The 17,245-nt window shown below is 34.4% G+C and overlaps 1 protein-coding gene across 2 annotated transcripts in view; it reads left to right on the forward strand.

Annotated features, from left to right (window-relative positions):
- Positions 1-5,684, forward strand: part of LOC115220335 (scm-like with four MBT domains protein 1) — a 104,592-nt gene extending 98,908 nt beyond the window's left edge. For both annotated transcript variants that reach the window (XM_036510166.1, XM_029790434.2), the window contains exons 16-17: positions 1,324-1,485; positions 5,077-5,684. In XM_036510166.1, the coding sequence (XP_036366059.1) occupies positions 1,324-1,485; positions 5,077-5,214 (300 nt within the window). In that variant the 3' untranslated portion in view covers positions 5,215-5,684. The remainder of the gene's footprint in view (positions 1-1,323; positions 1,486-5,076) is intronic.
- Positions 5,685-17,245: the final 11,561 nt, after the last annotated feature.

The following is a 17,245-nucleotide window of genomic DNA, read 5'->3' on the forward strand; positions in this document are numbered from 1 at the left end:
AGAAAACAGAGACAAACAGAAAAAAGGAAAATGTCCCTTGCATTTGAACACTGTGGAAATATTTTCAAAAAACATTTCATTTAATTTTTCCACAATTTAATTGTTTTCCATGCTTTACTCTAAGTTGAAAAAGTTGCAAAGACTGAAACCGGTACTAAAATGTTCTTCATGAGAAAATTATTTTACCATTTTCTACCTTGTCTTTTTTCCTTATACATATCAACTCGTGTGTTCCGTTTCAACCTACTACACACACACACACACACATATATATATATATATATGTGCTTGAGGAGACCTGTTGAGTCAAGTGCATGTACATGAACATCGAACCAAATATCAATGGAAACAGTAGTTGTGATACCTGTGCCGGTGACACATAAAAAGCACCATCCGAACGTGGCCGTTGCCAGTGCAGCCTCCACTGGCTTCCGTGCCGGTGGCACATAAAAAGCACCATCTGAACGTGACCGATGCCAACCCTGCCTCGAATGGCTTCTATGCCGGTGGCACATAAAAAGCACCATCCGAACGAGGCTGATGCCAGCACTGCCATGACTGGCTTCTGTGCCGGTAGCACAAAAAAAAAAGCACCAACCGATCGTGGCCGATGCCAGACCCCTCTGGCACCTGTGCAGGTGGCACGTAAAAAGCACCCACTACACTCGTGGAGTGGTTGGCGTTAGGAAGGGCATCCAGCTGTAGAAACACTGCCAGATCAGACTGGAGCCTGGGGCAGCCCCTGGCTCCCCAGACCCCGGTCGAACCGTCCAACCCGTGCTAGCACGGAAAACGGACGTTAAACGATGATGATGATGATGATGATGATGATGATATATATATATATACACACACACATACATATATGTACATACCTACATATATATATGTATATATACATGCATATATGGGTACAGGACATAAAAAAGTGTAGAGAAAATGAGAACATAGAAAACGAACTTTTTCGAACAATGAAAATAAAAGAGAAATGAGACATGTAACATAAAGAACATTCCCTTCGTCAGTTGTCCCTTGTTCTTTTATGAAGTTTCCATCTACCAAATTCACCCGCAAGGCTTTTGTTGGCTTGTAGCTACTGTAGAGAACCCTTTCCCAATGTGCCATGTAATGGGATTGAACCAGAAACAACTTAGTAGCAAAGTGTGCTTCTTAACCTCAGCAGCCATGCTTGTGTATTTCTTTTATTTGAGTTTATTGTGAGTTATAAACATTGTCTTCCTATGTCTGTCTGTTGTATTCAAATACACACACACATAATATTTTCTTTTCTATTTATTATTATTTCCTTCTCTATTTATGCAGCCCATATCTCCGAAAGAAGAAATATCTATAAAGAAAGAAGAAGAAAATGATGACATGTGTGTCGATATCTTGTCAAATCCTCTTTATTGGACTGTTAGTGATGTGGTTAGTTTCATAAAAAGTACGGATTGTGCACAGTTTGCTCGTCTCTTTAGACAAGAGGTAAAATATGTTTATATTATATATGTTTTTTTTAAGTTTGTATATATATATATATATATATATATATATATATATAAAATGGAAATGAAGAAAATGCTGACAAAATAATTTAAGTAAGGGAGAGTGTATCTAATTAGGTGAAAGTTCTTTTTACCGGTTGCGCATTTGTTATGCTTATCAAAAGATATATTTTTAAGAGAGATAGAGTTCCTTTCTGATAGATTTTTTTCTCTTATCAGATAAAAGGAACTCTATCTCTCTTAAAAATATATCTTTTGATAAGCATAACAAATGCGCAACCGGTAAAAAGAACTTTCACCTAATTAAATACACTCTCCCTTACTTAAATTATTTTGTCAGCATTTTCTTCATTTCCTTTTTTTATATATCACAACTCGTGTTCCACATCTCCTTTTTTAAATATATATATATATATATATATAATAAATATTAGGGAATAAATCCAAATTTACAGGGAAAAAATCAGATTTAGGATTAAATCCAATTTTATAGTAAAATATTATAAAATATTATTAGAGACAAAACCACTATTTTGCAAAACAAACAAGGAAAGACTTAATCAAAACATAAAATTTTAATAAATAGTCAAAAAAACCGCCACTACAATCGTTTCTTGTCTTGATCGACAATCTTCAGGTGGACTTCCAATAAGTCATTTGAAACTGACTTATTGGAAGTCCACCTGAAGATTGTCGATCAAGACAAGAAACGATTGTAGTGGCGGTTTTTTTGACTATTTATTAAAATTTTATGTTTTGATTAAGTCTTTCCTTGTTTGTTTTGCAAAATAGTGGTTTTGTCTCTAATAATATTTTCACATACCCCCTACCCATTCTAAGTACCCCGGATCCCCAAAGTACCCGGATCCCCAAAGTACCCGGATCCCCAAAGTACCCCGGACCTCGTTGCCCCCGTGCCGCTGACACGTTAAAATGCTCGAACCGATCGTGACGATGCCGGACTCTCCGGCCCCTGTGCAGGTGGCACGTAAAAAGCACCCAATCCACTCACGGAGTGGTTGGCGTTAGGAAGGGCATCCAGCCGTAGAAACTCTGCCAGATTCAGACTGGAGCCTGGTGCGGCCCCTGGCTTCCCAGACCCGGTCAAACTGTCCAACCCGTGCTAGCGCGGAAAGCGGACGTTAAACGATGATGATGATGATGATGATATATATATCCTTGGTAAATTCATGTTGTCATGGATTACCATGATGAACTTACCAAGGATATTTATATACAAACTTTAAATTTTCTTACAAAGTCTATCTGCATAAATCAAAACCAGTCATGGATTACTGAGATGAACTTACCAAGGATATATATATATATATTATATATATATATATATATATATATATATATATACAAACTTTAAATTTTCTTACCAAAGTCTACCTGCATAAATCTAAACCAGTAAATTTTAATCTATTTTTCAAAAATACTTTCTCATATATTTTTCTAATTTTAAAACAACATTCGATATATTATAAAAACTTTATCTCCTCCATCTTTGACGGGCGGAAGTATTGTCTATCAATGTGTATCAACAACGGATTCCATTATAATCACAATACTTTCATGAAACGATCGTTAGATGCATTAATTAACAAATTTTTAAACTGTCACGTTTCATATATTTACATTTATTTTTAATACAATACTATTTTAGACATATATATCTTTGTGAGAAATTTTTTTGATATTAAATTTCATGCTATTATTTCAAAATGCAGTATATATAATCACTCGTATTAATGTCTAAATACTTTATAGTATTAATATTTTTGACATTTTATACAAAGAGCACTCTTATAAATTCAGTGTATAATATTCTAACAGAATATATATATGGCATGTAAAAAGCACCAACCGTTCGTGGCTGTTGCCAGCCTATCCTGGCACCTGTGCCGGTGGCACGTTAAAAGCACCATCCATACGTGGCCGATGCTAGTGCTGCCTTGACTGGCTTCCGTGTCGGTGGCATGTAAAAACCACCAACCGATCGTGGCCATTGCCAGCCTACCCTGGCACCTGTACCGGTGGCATGTAAAAAGCACCCACTACACTCACGGAGTGGTTGGCATTAGGAAGGGCATCCAGCTGTAGAAACACTGCCAGATCAGACTGGAGCCTGGTGCAGCCTCCTGGCTTCCAGACCCCAGTCGAACCGTCCAACTCATGCTAGCATGGAAAACGGACGTTAAACGATGATGATGATTTATAAAACAAACAAACGGAAGGAAGCATTAGTATCACATTCCTTGGTTATAACTTTTGGCAACATAAATGTCAGATCAATCATTTAACAAGTTGGAAAACATGAATATAAACAATGATTGTGGTTTTACTGTTTCAGTTACCACAAAACCCATATTTTGTTGAAATGGCCATCACCAAGCAATAAATGCTTGTTATTGTATGCTTCATGACTAAAAACTGAATGGATTTTCAGTTCATATCTAAACACTTGCTTCTACTGAAGCATTAGTTCTTTCTATATGCTCTGTTAACTTTCATTTACTGTGAGGGAGCATGGCTTTGTGGTTAGAGTGTTTGGCTCACAATCGTGTGGCTGTGAGTTCGACTCCTGATGGCACATTTTGTCCTTGATCGAGACACTTTACTTCAGGTTGCCCCAGTCCAGTCAGCTGGCAAAAATGAATAGTACCTGTATTTCAAAGGGCCAACTTTGTCACATTCTGTGACATGCTGAATCTCCCTGAGAACTACTTTAAGGGTATGTGTGTCTGTGGAGTGCTCAGCCACTTGCACATTAATTTCATGAGCAGGCCGTTCCATTGAACTAATCAACTGGAATGATTATTGTTGTAACCATCAGTGTCAGTTTTATGTTTTTCATTTGCTGTATATGCACACACACACACACACACACACTCTATACAGACCATTCTATTCCTGTATATTTGTTTCTACATAAGTCCTACGCCTGCTCTCTTCCGGCAGATTTATGACTTTGCATGTTGGTTGCTGTTATTGTTATTTATCATCAGGTAATAATCAACAGCCATCAATGAAACAAATCATCGTTTATAATAATAATGAAATTATTGTATACAGTGCTCAGGTGCACCACAACTTGTCAGAAAGTGCATATAAAGTACATGCAGTAATGTAGAAATGTCTGGAAAGTGAACAGTGTATGAGTCAGATACATGCTTGTGTGTGTATGGAGGGGAGAAAATCAGGTGTAGTGTTGGCGAATCTCAGGAAGCATGGAAGTTTTGAAGGATGCAGTGCTCCGACAACTAACAACCGATGCTGGCAGTTTGTTCCATGCTTCAGCAACTCTCAGCGTGAAAAAATGTTTCCTGAAGTCATGGGAGCTGTGCTGTTTTCTTACTTTGTAAATATGTCCACGGGTGTTAGATGGGTGGAGTTTGAAGAGGTGCTCAGCGTTATTGTTTGTGCGATGGTTGATAATTTTATGGGTGTCTGCCAAGTGAGCTGCCAGACGTCGGATTTCATATTATGCCTTTTTGCATTGTTGAAGTAAATGAAATGAAATTGTACTCGATGGATTAATCAATTAAAATTTTGAATCTCTTAACAGGAAATTGATGGTCAAGCTCTTCTTCTATTGACTCTACCCACTGTCCAGGACCACCTTGCCCTGAAATTAGGACCAGCTATTAAATTGTGCCATCACATTGAAAGGGTGAAGATTGTGTTTTACAAATGCTACGCTTGATTTCTGTCTAAAGCCGTTGAGGAATCAGAACACAGAAGGAACTGTTTCTACTGGGTCAGCTGGCTTGTGGGTCAGCTGGCTGGTGGACTGGCTGGCTGGCTGGTGGGCAGGTCAGCTGGCAGATTGCTAGATTGGTTGGCTGTAGCAAGCCTTTGATAAAAGAAAAATAGGGTAAAAGAAGCCAAAAAGACAAGACCAAAAGAAAGAGAAAAAAAAAAAAAAGCAGATGGATTCAGCAGAATATGCTTACTTTTGTTCCACAGTGTATGTTGTTGTTGTTATTATTGAGGATGCACAGTGGAAATTTTAGAATGATGGAAGTGGATTGGATTGGAGTATGATGATTATGATGACGATGCCGATGATGTTATTCTACTGAGTTGTGATCAAATGCAAAAAAAAAAAAAAGAAAACCCCCCAAAAAACAAAGCAAAACAAACACTTCTTGTAAAAAAAAATATATATATATATATATATATAAAAAAATAAACAGCAACAAAAATGTCATGACCATCTTTCATCAATGCCAGCAGCACTGTCGTAATCTTCACACCAGCATCCATCACTACCACCACCACCACCACCACTACCACAACCATTATTATTATTATCGGACATTGTCAACATCATCACCATTTTCATCTCTGTCGTCACCATTATTGTCACTATCATCATCATCATCGTCACCATCATTATCATCATCATCATCATCATCATCCTTATGTTGTTATTGTTATTCACATAGTAACAAAATGTAATGAATTGGTTTCCTCCACTTCTGTTTATTTATTTATTTAAATTTTTTCCTTTTGTTTTTTTTTTTATTTGGTTCTCTCAAGCAATGACATTTTCAAAAACATTATTATTATTATTATTATTATAGCGCATTATATATGTATATATATTTATGTATATATGTCGACTGGATACTTCCAGTTATAAAAGACCATTATTCAATAAAGTACTCAATACTTGTTGAGATGTAGTTTGTATATGTATGGCAGTGTGTGTGTGTTTGGAATATTTATCTTGCAGATGAGCTCATCCATTTCAGTTCACTCTCTCAACCTCATCAACAGCAGGGTACCACATATTGCTGTTGATTAGGTTTTGAATATGAACTGATGCTGGTGAGCACATCTTGAGGGAAAATTATATTTTGTATATGCATGTGTATACACACACACACACACACACACACACACACACACACACACTGTGTATTGATATGTATGTGTGTATTTGTTTGCATCTGATTTTTATGTGTGTGTACATATGTTTATATGTGTGTTGCTTATATATACATAGGTATGTATATAAACATGTATGTATATTTGTGTATATGTTATATATATATATGTTTATTAGTATGAATGTGTTTATAAATATATGTTTCTTACTCTTGGATTCACATATTCAAATGAGTATAACTGGGTAAAAGAAACACCTTGGGTATCATACCTACTTCCTATCCTGTTTTGGGAGCTAATTAATGTAAATACCCACTTAACCTTTTTGGCTCTGGAACATCACACAGGACATCTGAAGGAAGAGAGGGTGGCACATACCCAACCCAGAGTTATAATCTAGACTTATTTATGGCATCTGTGCTTCATTTGTCATATCATGGATACCCATGCACGTATGTATGTATGTGTGTGTGTACACATGGATATATGTGTGTGTGTGTGTATATATGACATGGCTGTGTGGCAAAAAGCTTGCTTCTCAATCACATGGTTCTGAGTTCAGTCCCATTACATGACACCTTGGGCAACTATCTTCTACTATAGCCTTAGGCCAACCAAAGCCTTGTGAGTGGATTTGATAGATGAGAACTGAAAGAAGCCCATTGTGTGTATGTATGTATGTGTCTGTGTGTGTGTGTGTATATATATATATATCCATGTATCTGTTTGTCCCCACCACCACCACTTGAGAACCAGTGTTGGTGTATTTACCTCCCCACAACTTAATAGTTTGGCAGAAAGAGACCGACAGAATAAGTACTAGGCTTCAAACAATAAGTCCCAGGGTCGATTTGTTCGACTAAAACACTTCAAGGCAGTGTCCCAGCATGGCCACAGTCAAATGATTGAAACAAGTAAAAGATAAGACTTGGTAGTATGCATATATATATATATATATAAATAAATAAAAGAGAACAAAAGTGTATGTATGCCACTATATATATAATACAAAATAGGACAAGAACGCAAAACATCCGGGCAACTAGGTGATACAAAAAACGGGGCACCAAAACATCCAGATAGACTCCCATTTTGTATCACCTAGTTGTCCGGATGTTTTACGTTCTTGTCCCATTTTGTATTATATATGTGTTTGTGTGCATAAATTAAGTTTGTGTCGGGCATTAAATGAACTACACACCTCTTTCTTACAAGGCTGCTGCCCAGATTTACTAGTAAGGTAACTATACATATCAACAAAATTTGGTTTTATATATCATAATACCAGTCAGGAAGAGAAATCACACGGCAGTGCTTGAGTAGTCATGGAAAAAAAATACAAAAAGAAAAACAGCAGCTGGTTGTGTAACGAATATAATGTCCTGAAGTTTGCTCTGCAGTACCAGTGATAGTCACAGCTGGGTTGGTAGGATTTTAATATATCAATGAACATGTAGTAAGCAATGTAGTATAAAATATTTTGGCTAATATTCAGTGTATTTATGGTACTATTTTAATAGAAATTTAAATTTGTGTTTCAGTTTTTGCCTTTTTTTTAAATCTTGAATTAATGGAAGTTTTGGGATTAATTCTTTGCTTGTCCAAAATAGTTCAAGTTTGGTCTAACATCCAAGCATGTTATTAGACCTTTGTTAATGTGGAGGCGTGCCGCTTAATGGTTAGAGTATTTGGCTCACGATTCCTAGCGGCACGTTGTGTCTTTGAGCAGGACACTTTATTTCATGTTGCTCCAGTACACACAGCTGGCAGTTCTTGTAATTTAACCCTTTTGTTACCATATTTCTGCTGTAGTACAAATGTCTTGTTTTCATAAGTTCTGAATTAAAATCTTCCACCAAACCTTAGTCACAATTTATGTTGAATGATAACCAAGTTATTTTACTAAAATCTTTGTTATATTTAAAGTAACTGAAAGAAACACAGAGCATCTCAAAATAAATACAGTAACGAAAGGGTTTAAACACTCTTAAGATATATTCTCTTCTTGATATTTATATTCTCTAGTGTAACATCCTAAACTTATTCTCAATAATTTTACAACAAAAATAATTATTACTTTTGTGTTATTTTTAATTCTGTGGTTTTTAAATTTACATAAATAATTCACAGGAGTTTCCTCACTTTCAAGAAGGCAATATGGGGACTCTGTAAATTCGTGTTGGATTTTTATTAATTTCTTTCATGTTGAGAAGTGGGTGGGGCCAATATAGTTAATATAGTTATATTGAAATATTTTTGTGTAAAGAAGAAATTTAGCTTCAAAAATTTTGATTTTTTTCCACAAAATGATAATTCATTAAAACGTATGTTAATATTATGGTTATCAGGCCCAGGTTAAAGAGCACTGTATGTATTTTGGTAGAAACTGTAAAGCACCAGAGTAAAATGTCTTATATTTAAATTTTATTCTTTGTCTGAAGGCGGCGAGCTGGCAGAAATGTTAGCACGCCGGGCGAAATGCTTAGCAGTATTTTGTCTGCCGTTACGTTCTGAGTTCAAATTCCACCGAGTTCGACTTTGCCTTTCATCCTTTTGGGGTCGATTAAATAAGTATCGGTTACACACTGGGGTCGATATAATCGACTTAATTCATTTTTTCTGTCCTTGTTTGTCCTCTCTGTGTTTAGCCCCTTGTGGGTAGTAAAAAAATAGAAATGTGTATTTCATCTGCCGCTACGTTCTGATTTCAAATTCTGCCATGGTCGACTTTGCCTTTCATCCTTTCGTGGTCGATTAAATAAGTACCAGTTACGCAGTGAGGTCGATATAATCAACTTAATCCATTTGTCCTCTCTGTGTTTAGCCCCTTGTGGATAGTAAAGAAATAGGTATTTCATCGGCCTTTATTTTCTGAGTTCAAATTCCAACGAGGTTGATTTTGCCTTTCATCCTTTTGGGGGTCGATAAATTAAGTACCAGTTGCATACAGGGTTAAGCTAATCAACTGGCCCTCTCCCACAAAAATTTTGGGCCTTGTACCTAGAGTAGAAAAGAATTGTTAGCATGTTGAGCAAAATTCTGAGTTCAAATTCCATTGAGGTAAACTTTTCCTTTCATCTTTTCAGGATTGATAAAATAACTATCAGCTTATTTCATCAGCTGAGCACTGACGGGGTCAATGTAATAGACTTACCCCTTGTCGCTGTGCAGAAATTTGAAACCAATTTCATTCTCTGTTAGGGCTCTGAGTTCAAATCCTGTTAATTCTGATTTTGCTTTTTGTTCCTCCTGGGTGGCATGAGGAGAAAAATATGTATTAGCATTATACTGATGTGAACATGTTCTACTAGTTAAAGTGTTTGGCTCATAATCCTAACGTCATGGGTTCAATTCCTGCATCAAGTAGCACATTATGTATGTGAGCCAGGCACTGTATTTCATATTACTCCAGTCTACTTATCTGAAAATGTGTACTGGCCAAGTTGCTGGTGTAATTCTCTCTCTCTCTCTCTCTCTCTCTGCTATTATGCACTAGGTGAGCTGTGGGGTCAAAGGACAAGAGAGTGAAGATGGGTTTCTGTGTCTGCTTGTGAATACACAGGTAATGTAAAGCAATTAGCGAAAGCATGGCACACATTGCTGAGCCATACTTGTTTGCAGTTTATGGCTGGATTTGACAGAACCTCTACAGGCCCACTCTATTATAAAGATTGCCTTTGTGCCTAGTCAAAACATTGTCATTGAGCCAATGTGTGTGTGTGTGTATGTATGTATGTATATATATATCACTGTGACCGACCAGGCTTTCAGATGTTGCTACACATCGCTGGTCACAATGCGCTTCGCATTGTTTTAGCCTTCAAATGACGCCACCCTGCTGGCTAAGTGAGCAGGCCAACAGAAGAAAGAGTGAGAGAAAGTGGCGAAAGAGTACAGCAGGGATCACCACCAACCCCTGTTGGAGCTTTAGGAGTTTTTGCTCAATAAACACTCACAACTTCTGGTCTGGGAATCGAAACCACGACCCTACGACCACGATTCCGGTGCCCTAACCACTGGGCCATTGCGCCTCCACATGTATGTATGTATATGTGTATATATATATATATATATATATATATATATATATATATATGAGGACCCCCTTCAGTCACGACACTGACCATGGGATTGCACCTAGAAAGTTACCCTCCCAGGCACAAGTCCGGGCAAGGTTGTTTATGGAAGACCAGCAGTCGCCCATGCATACTGGCCTCCCCTCTCCACACCACAAGTGTTATCAAGGGAAAAGCAAAAGGGCCGATACAGCTTGGCACCTGTGACATCGCAACTCATTTTTACAGCTGATTGAACTGGAGCAACATGAAATAAAGTGTCTTGCTCAAGAACACAACACACAGCCTGGTCCGGGATTCAAGCTCACAACCTCACGATCGTAAGCTCGATGCTCTAACCACTGAGCCATAAATTAAAAAAAAAACAGACAGACTACGGAAGCTACACACATAATAGAAGATAAACCTAGCCTGAATAGGAAACTGGAATGGAACGCTAGCACACACCACAACGTGCGACAAGAGGATCCCCATAAACTGGTTACAATATAAACAAAACCGAAAACATAATAAATAAAATACACAGATAAATAAACAAATAGAAATAAATAACTATATAGGTTGTTTTTTTTTAATTTAAAAGATTTTGTTTTTAAATGTTTTATTATTATTATTATTACTAGTATTGTTATACATACATACAAGCATACGTAATAATAATGATAATAATAAGTGGATGTAAACATGAACAAAATAAAAAAAATAAGAATAAACAAAAACATTACATGAATGTATATAAACAGAAAATACAAATATTACAGGCCTCCCCCCCCCCACTAACTAAACATCAACGCACATAGAGATATACGCATGCGCAAATGAAGACACATACAATAGAAATACAAAATGGCTGACGGTTAGTAAGGAGAGACACAAATAAGAAAGAAGAAAGCAAAGGACCACTGATGCGGTCACAGGAGTGTGACGAAAGAACTCTGGCCGAAATAAGATTAAGATTAATGTAAAAAAATAAATAACACTGAAGCAAAGTAACACTAAATATATAGTGCGTGTGTTTTTATTGGCTAAACTGGCAAAATGACCATTCCGAAATGCAACAATATATATATACATATATGTAGGTGCATATATATATATATGCATGTAGATAGGTATGTGTATATATATCTATATATATTGATATAGGTATGTAGATGTATATAGATATGTATACGTATATATATATGTACGTATATATATGTATTCAGGTACCTTTATGTATATATATTTATATACATATCCATACATATATACATATAAATGTTCAGGTCCAGGTACCTTAACCTGAACATATATATGCATATAGGTATGGATATGTGTATATATATATATATATATATATATATATTTGTATGTACATATGTGTACATTATTATTTATATGTGTATACATATGTACGTATATTTGTGTGTATATATATATATATATAATATGTATGAATATATGTATGTATATATATATATATATATGTAAGAATATATGTATGTATGTATATATATATATATATATGTAAAGTTAATCCAAACATGAAAGCACAAAAAAACATAACAACGCGAACAAATATAGTATTATTGGATGCTCAGGAAAGAAGGAGGGTTTAACGTTTCAAGCGGAGCTCTTCGTCAGAAACATAGGAGAAGGAAAGATCCAGAGAAGGGAAGACGGAGGAATAAAATCGCCAACGGTACACACGCGGTCACAATGAATGAAAATGTATTTATATATCTATGAATACTTGTCTAGATATGTATGTATGAAAATTTATATGTATGTATGTGTGTATGAATTCTCTATATATATATGTACATACACATTATGTGTATGTGCGAATGCATATATACATATATGTATGTATTTATGTATATATATATATATGTGTATGAATGTATGTATATGTATATATACATGTATCTATATATATGTATTTATGTATGTGCATATATATATATATATATATATATATATATATATACATGTATCTATATATATGTATTTATGTATGTGCATATATATATATATATATGTTTGTATATATGTGTATGTATGTATATGTATCTATATACATATGTATGTATAGATGTATATACATACTTATGAATATAGATATATATGTACATATGCATATACATACATTTATATATATGTGTATGTGCATATATATGTATATATATACAGATATTTATATATGTATGTATATATCAGTATGTATGTATATGTGTAAATATATATGTCTATGGATATATATATATATGGATGTATATGTGTATGGATGTATGTATATATATACATATATGTATGTATATATATATATATATGCATGTATATGTATATATATTATATATATATATATATATGCATGTATATGTATATATATATATATATATATGTATATGTATATATATATATATATATATATATGTATATATATGCATGTATATGTATACATTATATGTATATATATATTTATGCATATAGATGTGTATGCAAAGTTATATATAAATGTTATATAGTGTATGTGTAGATATATATGAATTTATATACATGTATGCATGTATATATATAAATGTATATTATATATATATATGCATATACATATGTATATGTATGTATGTATGTTTGTATATATACATATACATACATATATATATATACATATAATGCCAATCTCATCACCATCTGCTTTTGCTGTGATCAAACCGTTTTTCTACCATTCCTTTAAATTCATTACCATTTTCAAGCAATAACTGATATCAGTAATAATAACAACAATCATTACTGGTTGATTGAATGTATCATCTTCAGTGAATGTATTGTGTGTAAGTCACTTTATTGTTTATTGTTTCCTATGATTGATTGCTTTGGGGGAGTAGTTAAAAAAAGGAAAATGCTATTGTGTAGTATATTAAGGGTGTTAGAAAGTTGAATTTGTATGTGTGTATGAAAGCGACACAAAGTTAAAAAAATAAAGAAATACCAGGAAATATACTTTTGTTTTCCATTGTGGAAAACATTGATTTCATTATGCCTATTGTTGATGGACAAAACGAAAACAACATTGCCTGACTATTGTGTTTAATATCATTAGAAAGAAGTACTGGCCTGGATACACTGAATGCTCTCTCTCTCTTTGTATATATATAGATATGGTTGTTGTTTTTTTTTTGCTGATAATACCGAAGAAGTGTGCCAATAATATTGCGTAAGTTAGTCAATCGGTTTGCGCAATAGCGACAGTAGGTGAATGGAAACACGTGTATTATATATCAAGCTTAAAAATACTAGTTATGTTTTCAATGTTTCTGTATATATCACCTTGAATTTGAGTGGAAGGAGGGGAAAAAAACTATTACATGACTGTTGTATCGAGGGAGGGGAGTGGGGAGTCTTTAATGGAGGAATGCGATTGTGAATGTGGCAAATATTGCCAAGATGTGTTTGTCTCTAATATTCATGGAAAACATTGAATGCAGTGACTGCAGAACACAAGTGGAAATTACATTGCTTGAGTGTGGAATATTTTAGTGGGAGATAACAAATGTGTAGAGGGGTAAGTGGTGGGGGAATGCACCTGAAAACACATTGTATTATTTTATTGGGTCAGAGGCAGCGAGGAGGAAGAATTGTTAACATTGAATTTGCCTTTCCCATCATCCCACTAAATTTGCTGGCCTTGTGCCAGAATTTGAAACCGTTATTTTATTGAATTAGGTGGGTAGAATAACTGGGGTGGGGTGGGTCATGGAATATGTTAATTAATTAAATCATTGATTGGGACATCATCGTTATTTTTTTTCCTTTTGTGCTGTTCACTTCAATGTTGATGGCAGATGTTTGATTCAGAATTAGAATTTTTCTTTTTTTTTATTAATAATTATTTGCAATTAAATTGTGAAACAACTTAAAAAAGACACATCTATTGTTTCTTTTCTTCCTGGTTGTCCTCTGGCAATTGATTGTCATTGAGGTTTTTGTTGTTTGTTGTCTATTATTTTTTCATTTAAAAATGTATATATATATATATATATATATATATATGTGTGTGTGTGTGTGTGTGTGTGTATGTGTGTATATATATCTGTATATATACATATATGTGTATGTATATATATCTATATATATATATGTAGTATATATATCTGTTTATATATATGTATGTATATATATATATCTATATATATATATATGTATGTATATCTATATATATATGTATATATATATGTATGTATATATATATCTGTATATATCTATATATATATATATATATATATAAATGTATGTATATATATCTGTGTATATATATATATATGTATGTATATATATCTGTATATATATATATATATTATATACAAACGGACGCTAAATGATGATGATGATGATGATGATATATATATATATATATGTATGTATAATATATATATATATATCTATATGTATGTATATATATATATATTATATATATATGTATATATATATAATATCTTGATTGGTTAAATTCAATCTTTATTATTAATAATAATAATAATAATAAAAAGGAAGAATGCATTTACATGGCTTGGTTGATCAATTCCAATTTAATCATTATAACATTTTGATTATTAAAATTAATCAAACCACAAAAAGCGTTTTGGTTTTTTAAATTGATTATTTTTTTGCTTTTGTTTTGTTTGTATATCTATTTGTTTTTTTTTTTTTTTTATAATTAAATTTCACACACGGTTGAATAGTTACGATGTTCTCTTGGCAACTACTGGCTCCTTGTTGCACAAATATAACTTTTCTATAGCTTCAGGCTGATTCATACATTGTGAGTGAAAAATGGGTGTGGGCAGAAATTGTAGTGAAGGTCGTTGAACGGATTGTACGTATAATCCAAAGGTATGGATGTGTCATACAATTGCACATCGATTCTGCCTGAGAATAATGTTATAGAGGCACATGTCTATGGAATACTCAGCCACTCACACATTAATTCAATGAGCATGTAATTCATTTGCTTTGATCAAATAGCAGATTCCTCATAGTTGTAGGCGTAGGAGTGGCTGTATGGTAAATAGCTTGCTTACAAACCACATGGTTCCAGGTTCAGTCCCACTGCGTAGCACCTTGGGCAAGTGTCTTCTACTATAGCCTCGGGCCAACCAAAGCCTTGTGAGTGGATTTGGTAGATGGAAATTGAAAGAAGCCCATCACATATATGTATATATATATATATATATATATATGTGTGTGTGTGTGTGTATATGTTTGTATGTCTGTGTTTGTCCCCGCCAACATCGCTTGACAACCGATGCTGGTGTGTTTACATCGCCGTAACTTAGTGGTTCGGCAAAAGAGACTGATGGTATAAGTACTAGGCTTACAAAGAATAAGTCCTGGGGTCGATTTGGTCAACTAAAGGCGGTGCTCCAGCATGGCCACAGTCAAATGAGTGAAACAGGTAAAAGAGTTGAAACCAACCTACTGATCTCCCCATCTTTCTCTCTCTCCATTTCTCTTTCTCCATTGCTCTCACTCTCTCTCATATATAAATATATATATATATTTATATGAGGAGTGGCTGGGTGATAAGAAGCTTGCTCAACAACAACATGGTTCTGGGTTCAATCCCACTGTGTGGCACCTTGGGTGAGTGACTTCTGCTATAGCCTCGAGGCAACCAAAGCCTTGTGACTGGATTTGGCAGATGGAAACTGAAAGAAGCCTGTCATATATATATATATGTGTATGTATTTGAAATTATAGAACACTCTTAATATAAAAGGTGATTTGTTTTATTTTGAAAAATAGCCATATAATATGAACACATCAATTTGATTCAAATATCTGTGTGACAGAAAATTTTGGTCATTGCTTCCCCACCCAGAAATATCACTGCAAAAAAGTAAAACAAAAAAAAAAATGAAGAACAGACACAACAACGTGAGTATTAGCAAATGCTCAGGGAAAGAAGGAAAAGTAGTTTTATGTTTCGAGCAAAGCTCTTCGTCAGAAACAGGAGATGGAGGAAAGTCCAAGAGGAAACGAAAAAAGGAAAAAAAAAAAAATGCCAACGATCTACATATGGTTACAGTTTGAATATATATATATAATTATTATCATTATTATTATTATTATTATTATGGCGGCAAGCTTGCAGAATCCTTAACACACCGAGTGAAATGTTTAGCGGCATTTTGTCCATCTTTACGTTCTGAGTTCAAATTCCGCCGAGGTCGACTTTGCTTTTTATCCTTTCAGGGTCAATAAATTAAGTACCAGTCAAGTACTGGAGTCGATGTAATCAACTTACCCCACCCACCACAAATTTCAGGCTTTGCGCTTATAGTTGAAAGGATTATTATTATGATTTTCATTATTATTATCATCATTATGAAGGCGGTGAACTGTCAGAATAGTTAGCATGCTGGATGAAATGTTTAGTGGCATTTCATCTGTCTTCACGTTCCGAGTTCAAATTCTGTTGAAACCGACTTTGCCTTTCATTTTTACGGGGTTGATAAATTAAGTAGCAGTGACACTCTGGTTTTGATGAAATCGACTAGTCTTCTCTCCCCACAAATTTCAGCCCCTGTGCCATTAGTAGAAAGGATTATTACAATTATTCTTCAGAACAAAACTGAACTCAAATGTGTGCAGCAACATCAATCTCCCTTATTCACGAGATGCCACATATCAGAGGAGGTTTTCAAATAATGAAAGTGTAGTAAAATTAATGCCAGTGCACCAGCATGGCCAAAGCTCTCGTGCTGAAACAAAATAAAAGAG

The sequence above is a fragment of the Octopus sinensis genome, linkage group LG16, assembly GCF_006345805.1.
Source record: "Octopus sinensis linkage group LG16, ASM634580v1, whole genome shotgun sequence".
NCBI classification, from domain to species: Eukaryota; Metazoa; Mollusca; class Cephalopoda; order Octopoda; family Octopodidae; genus Octopus; species Octopus sinensis.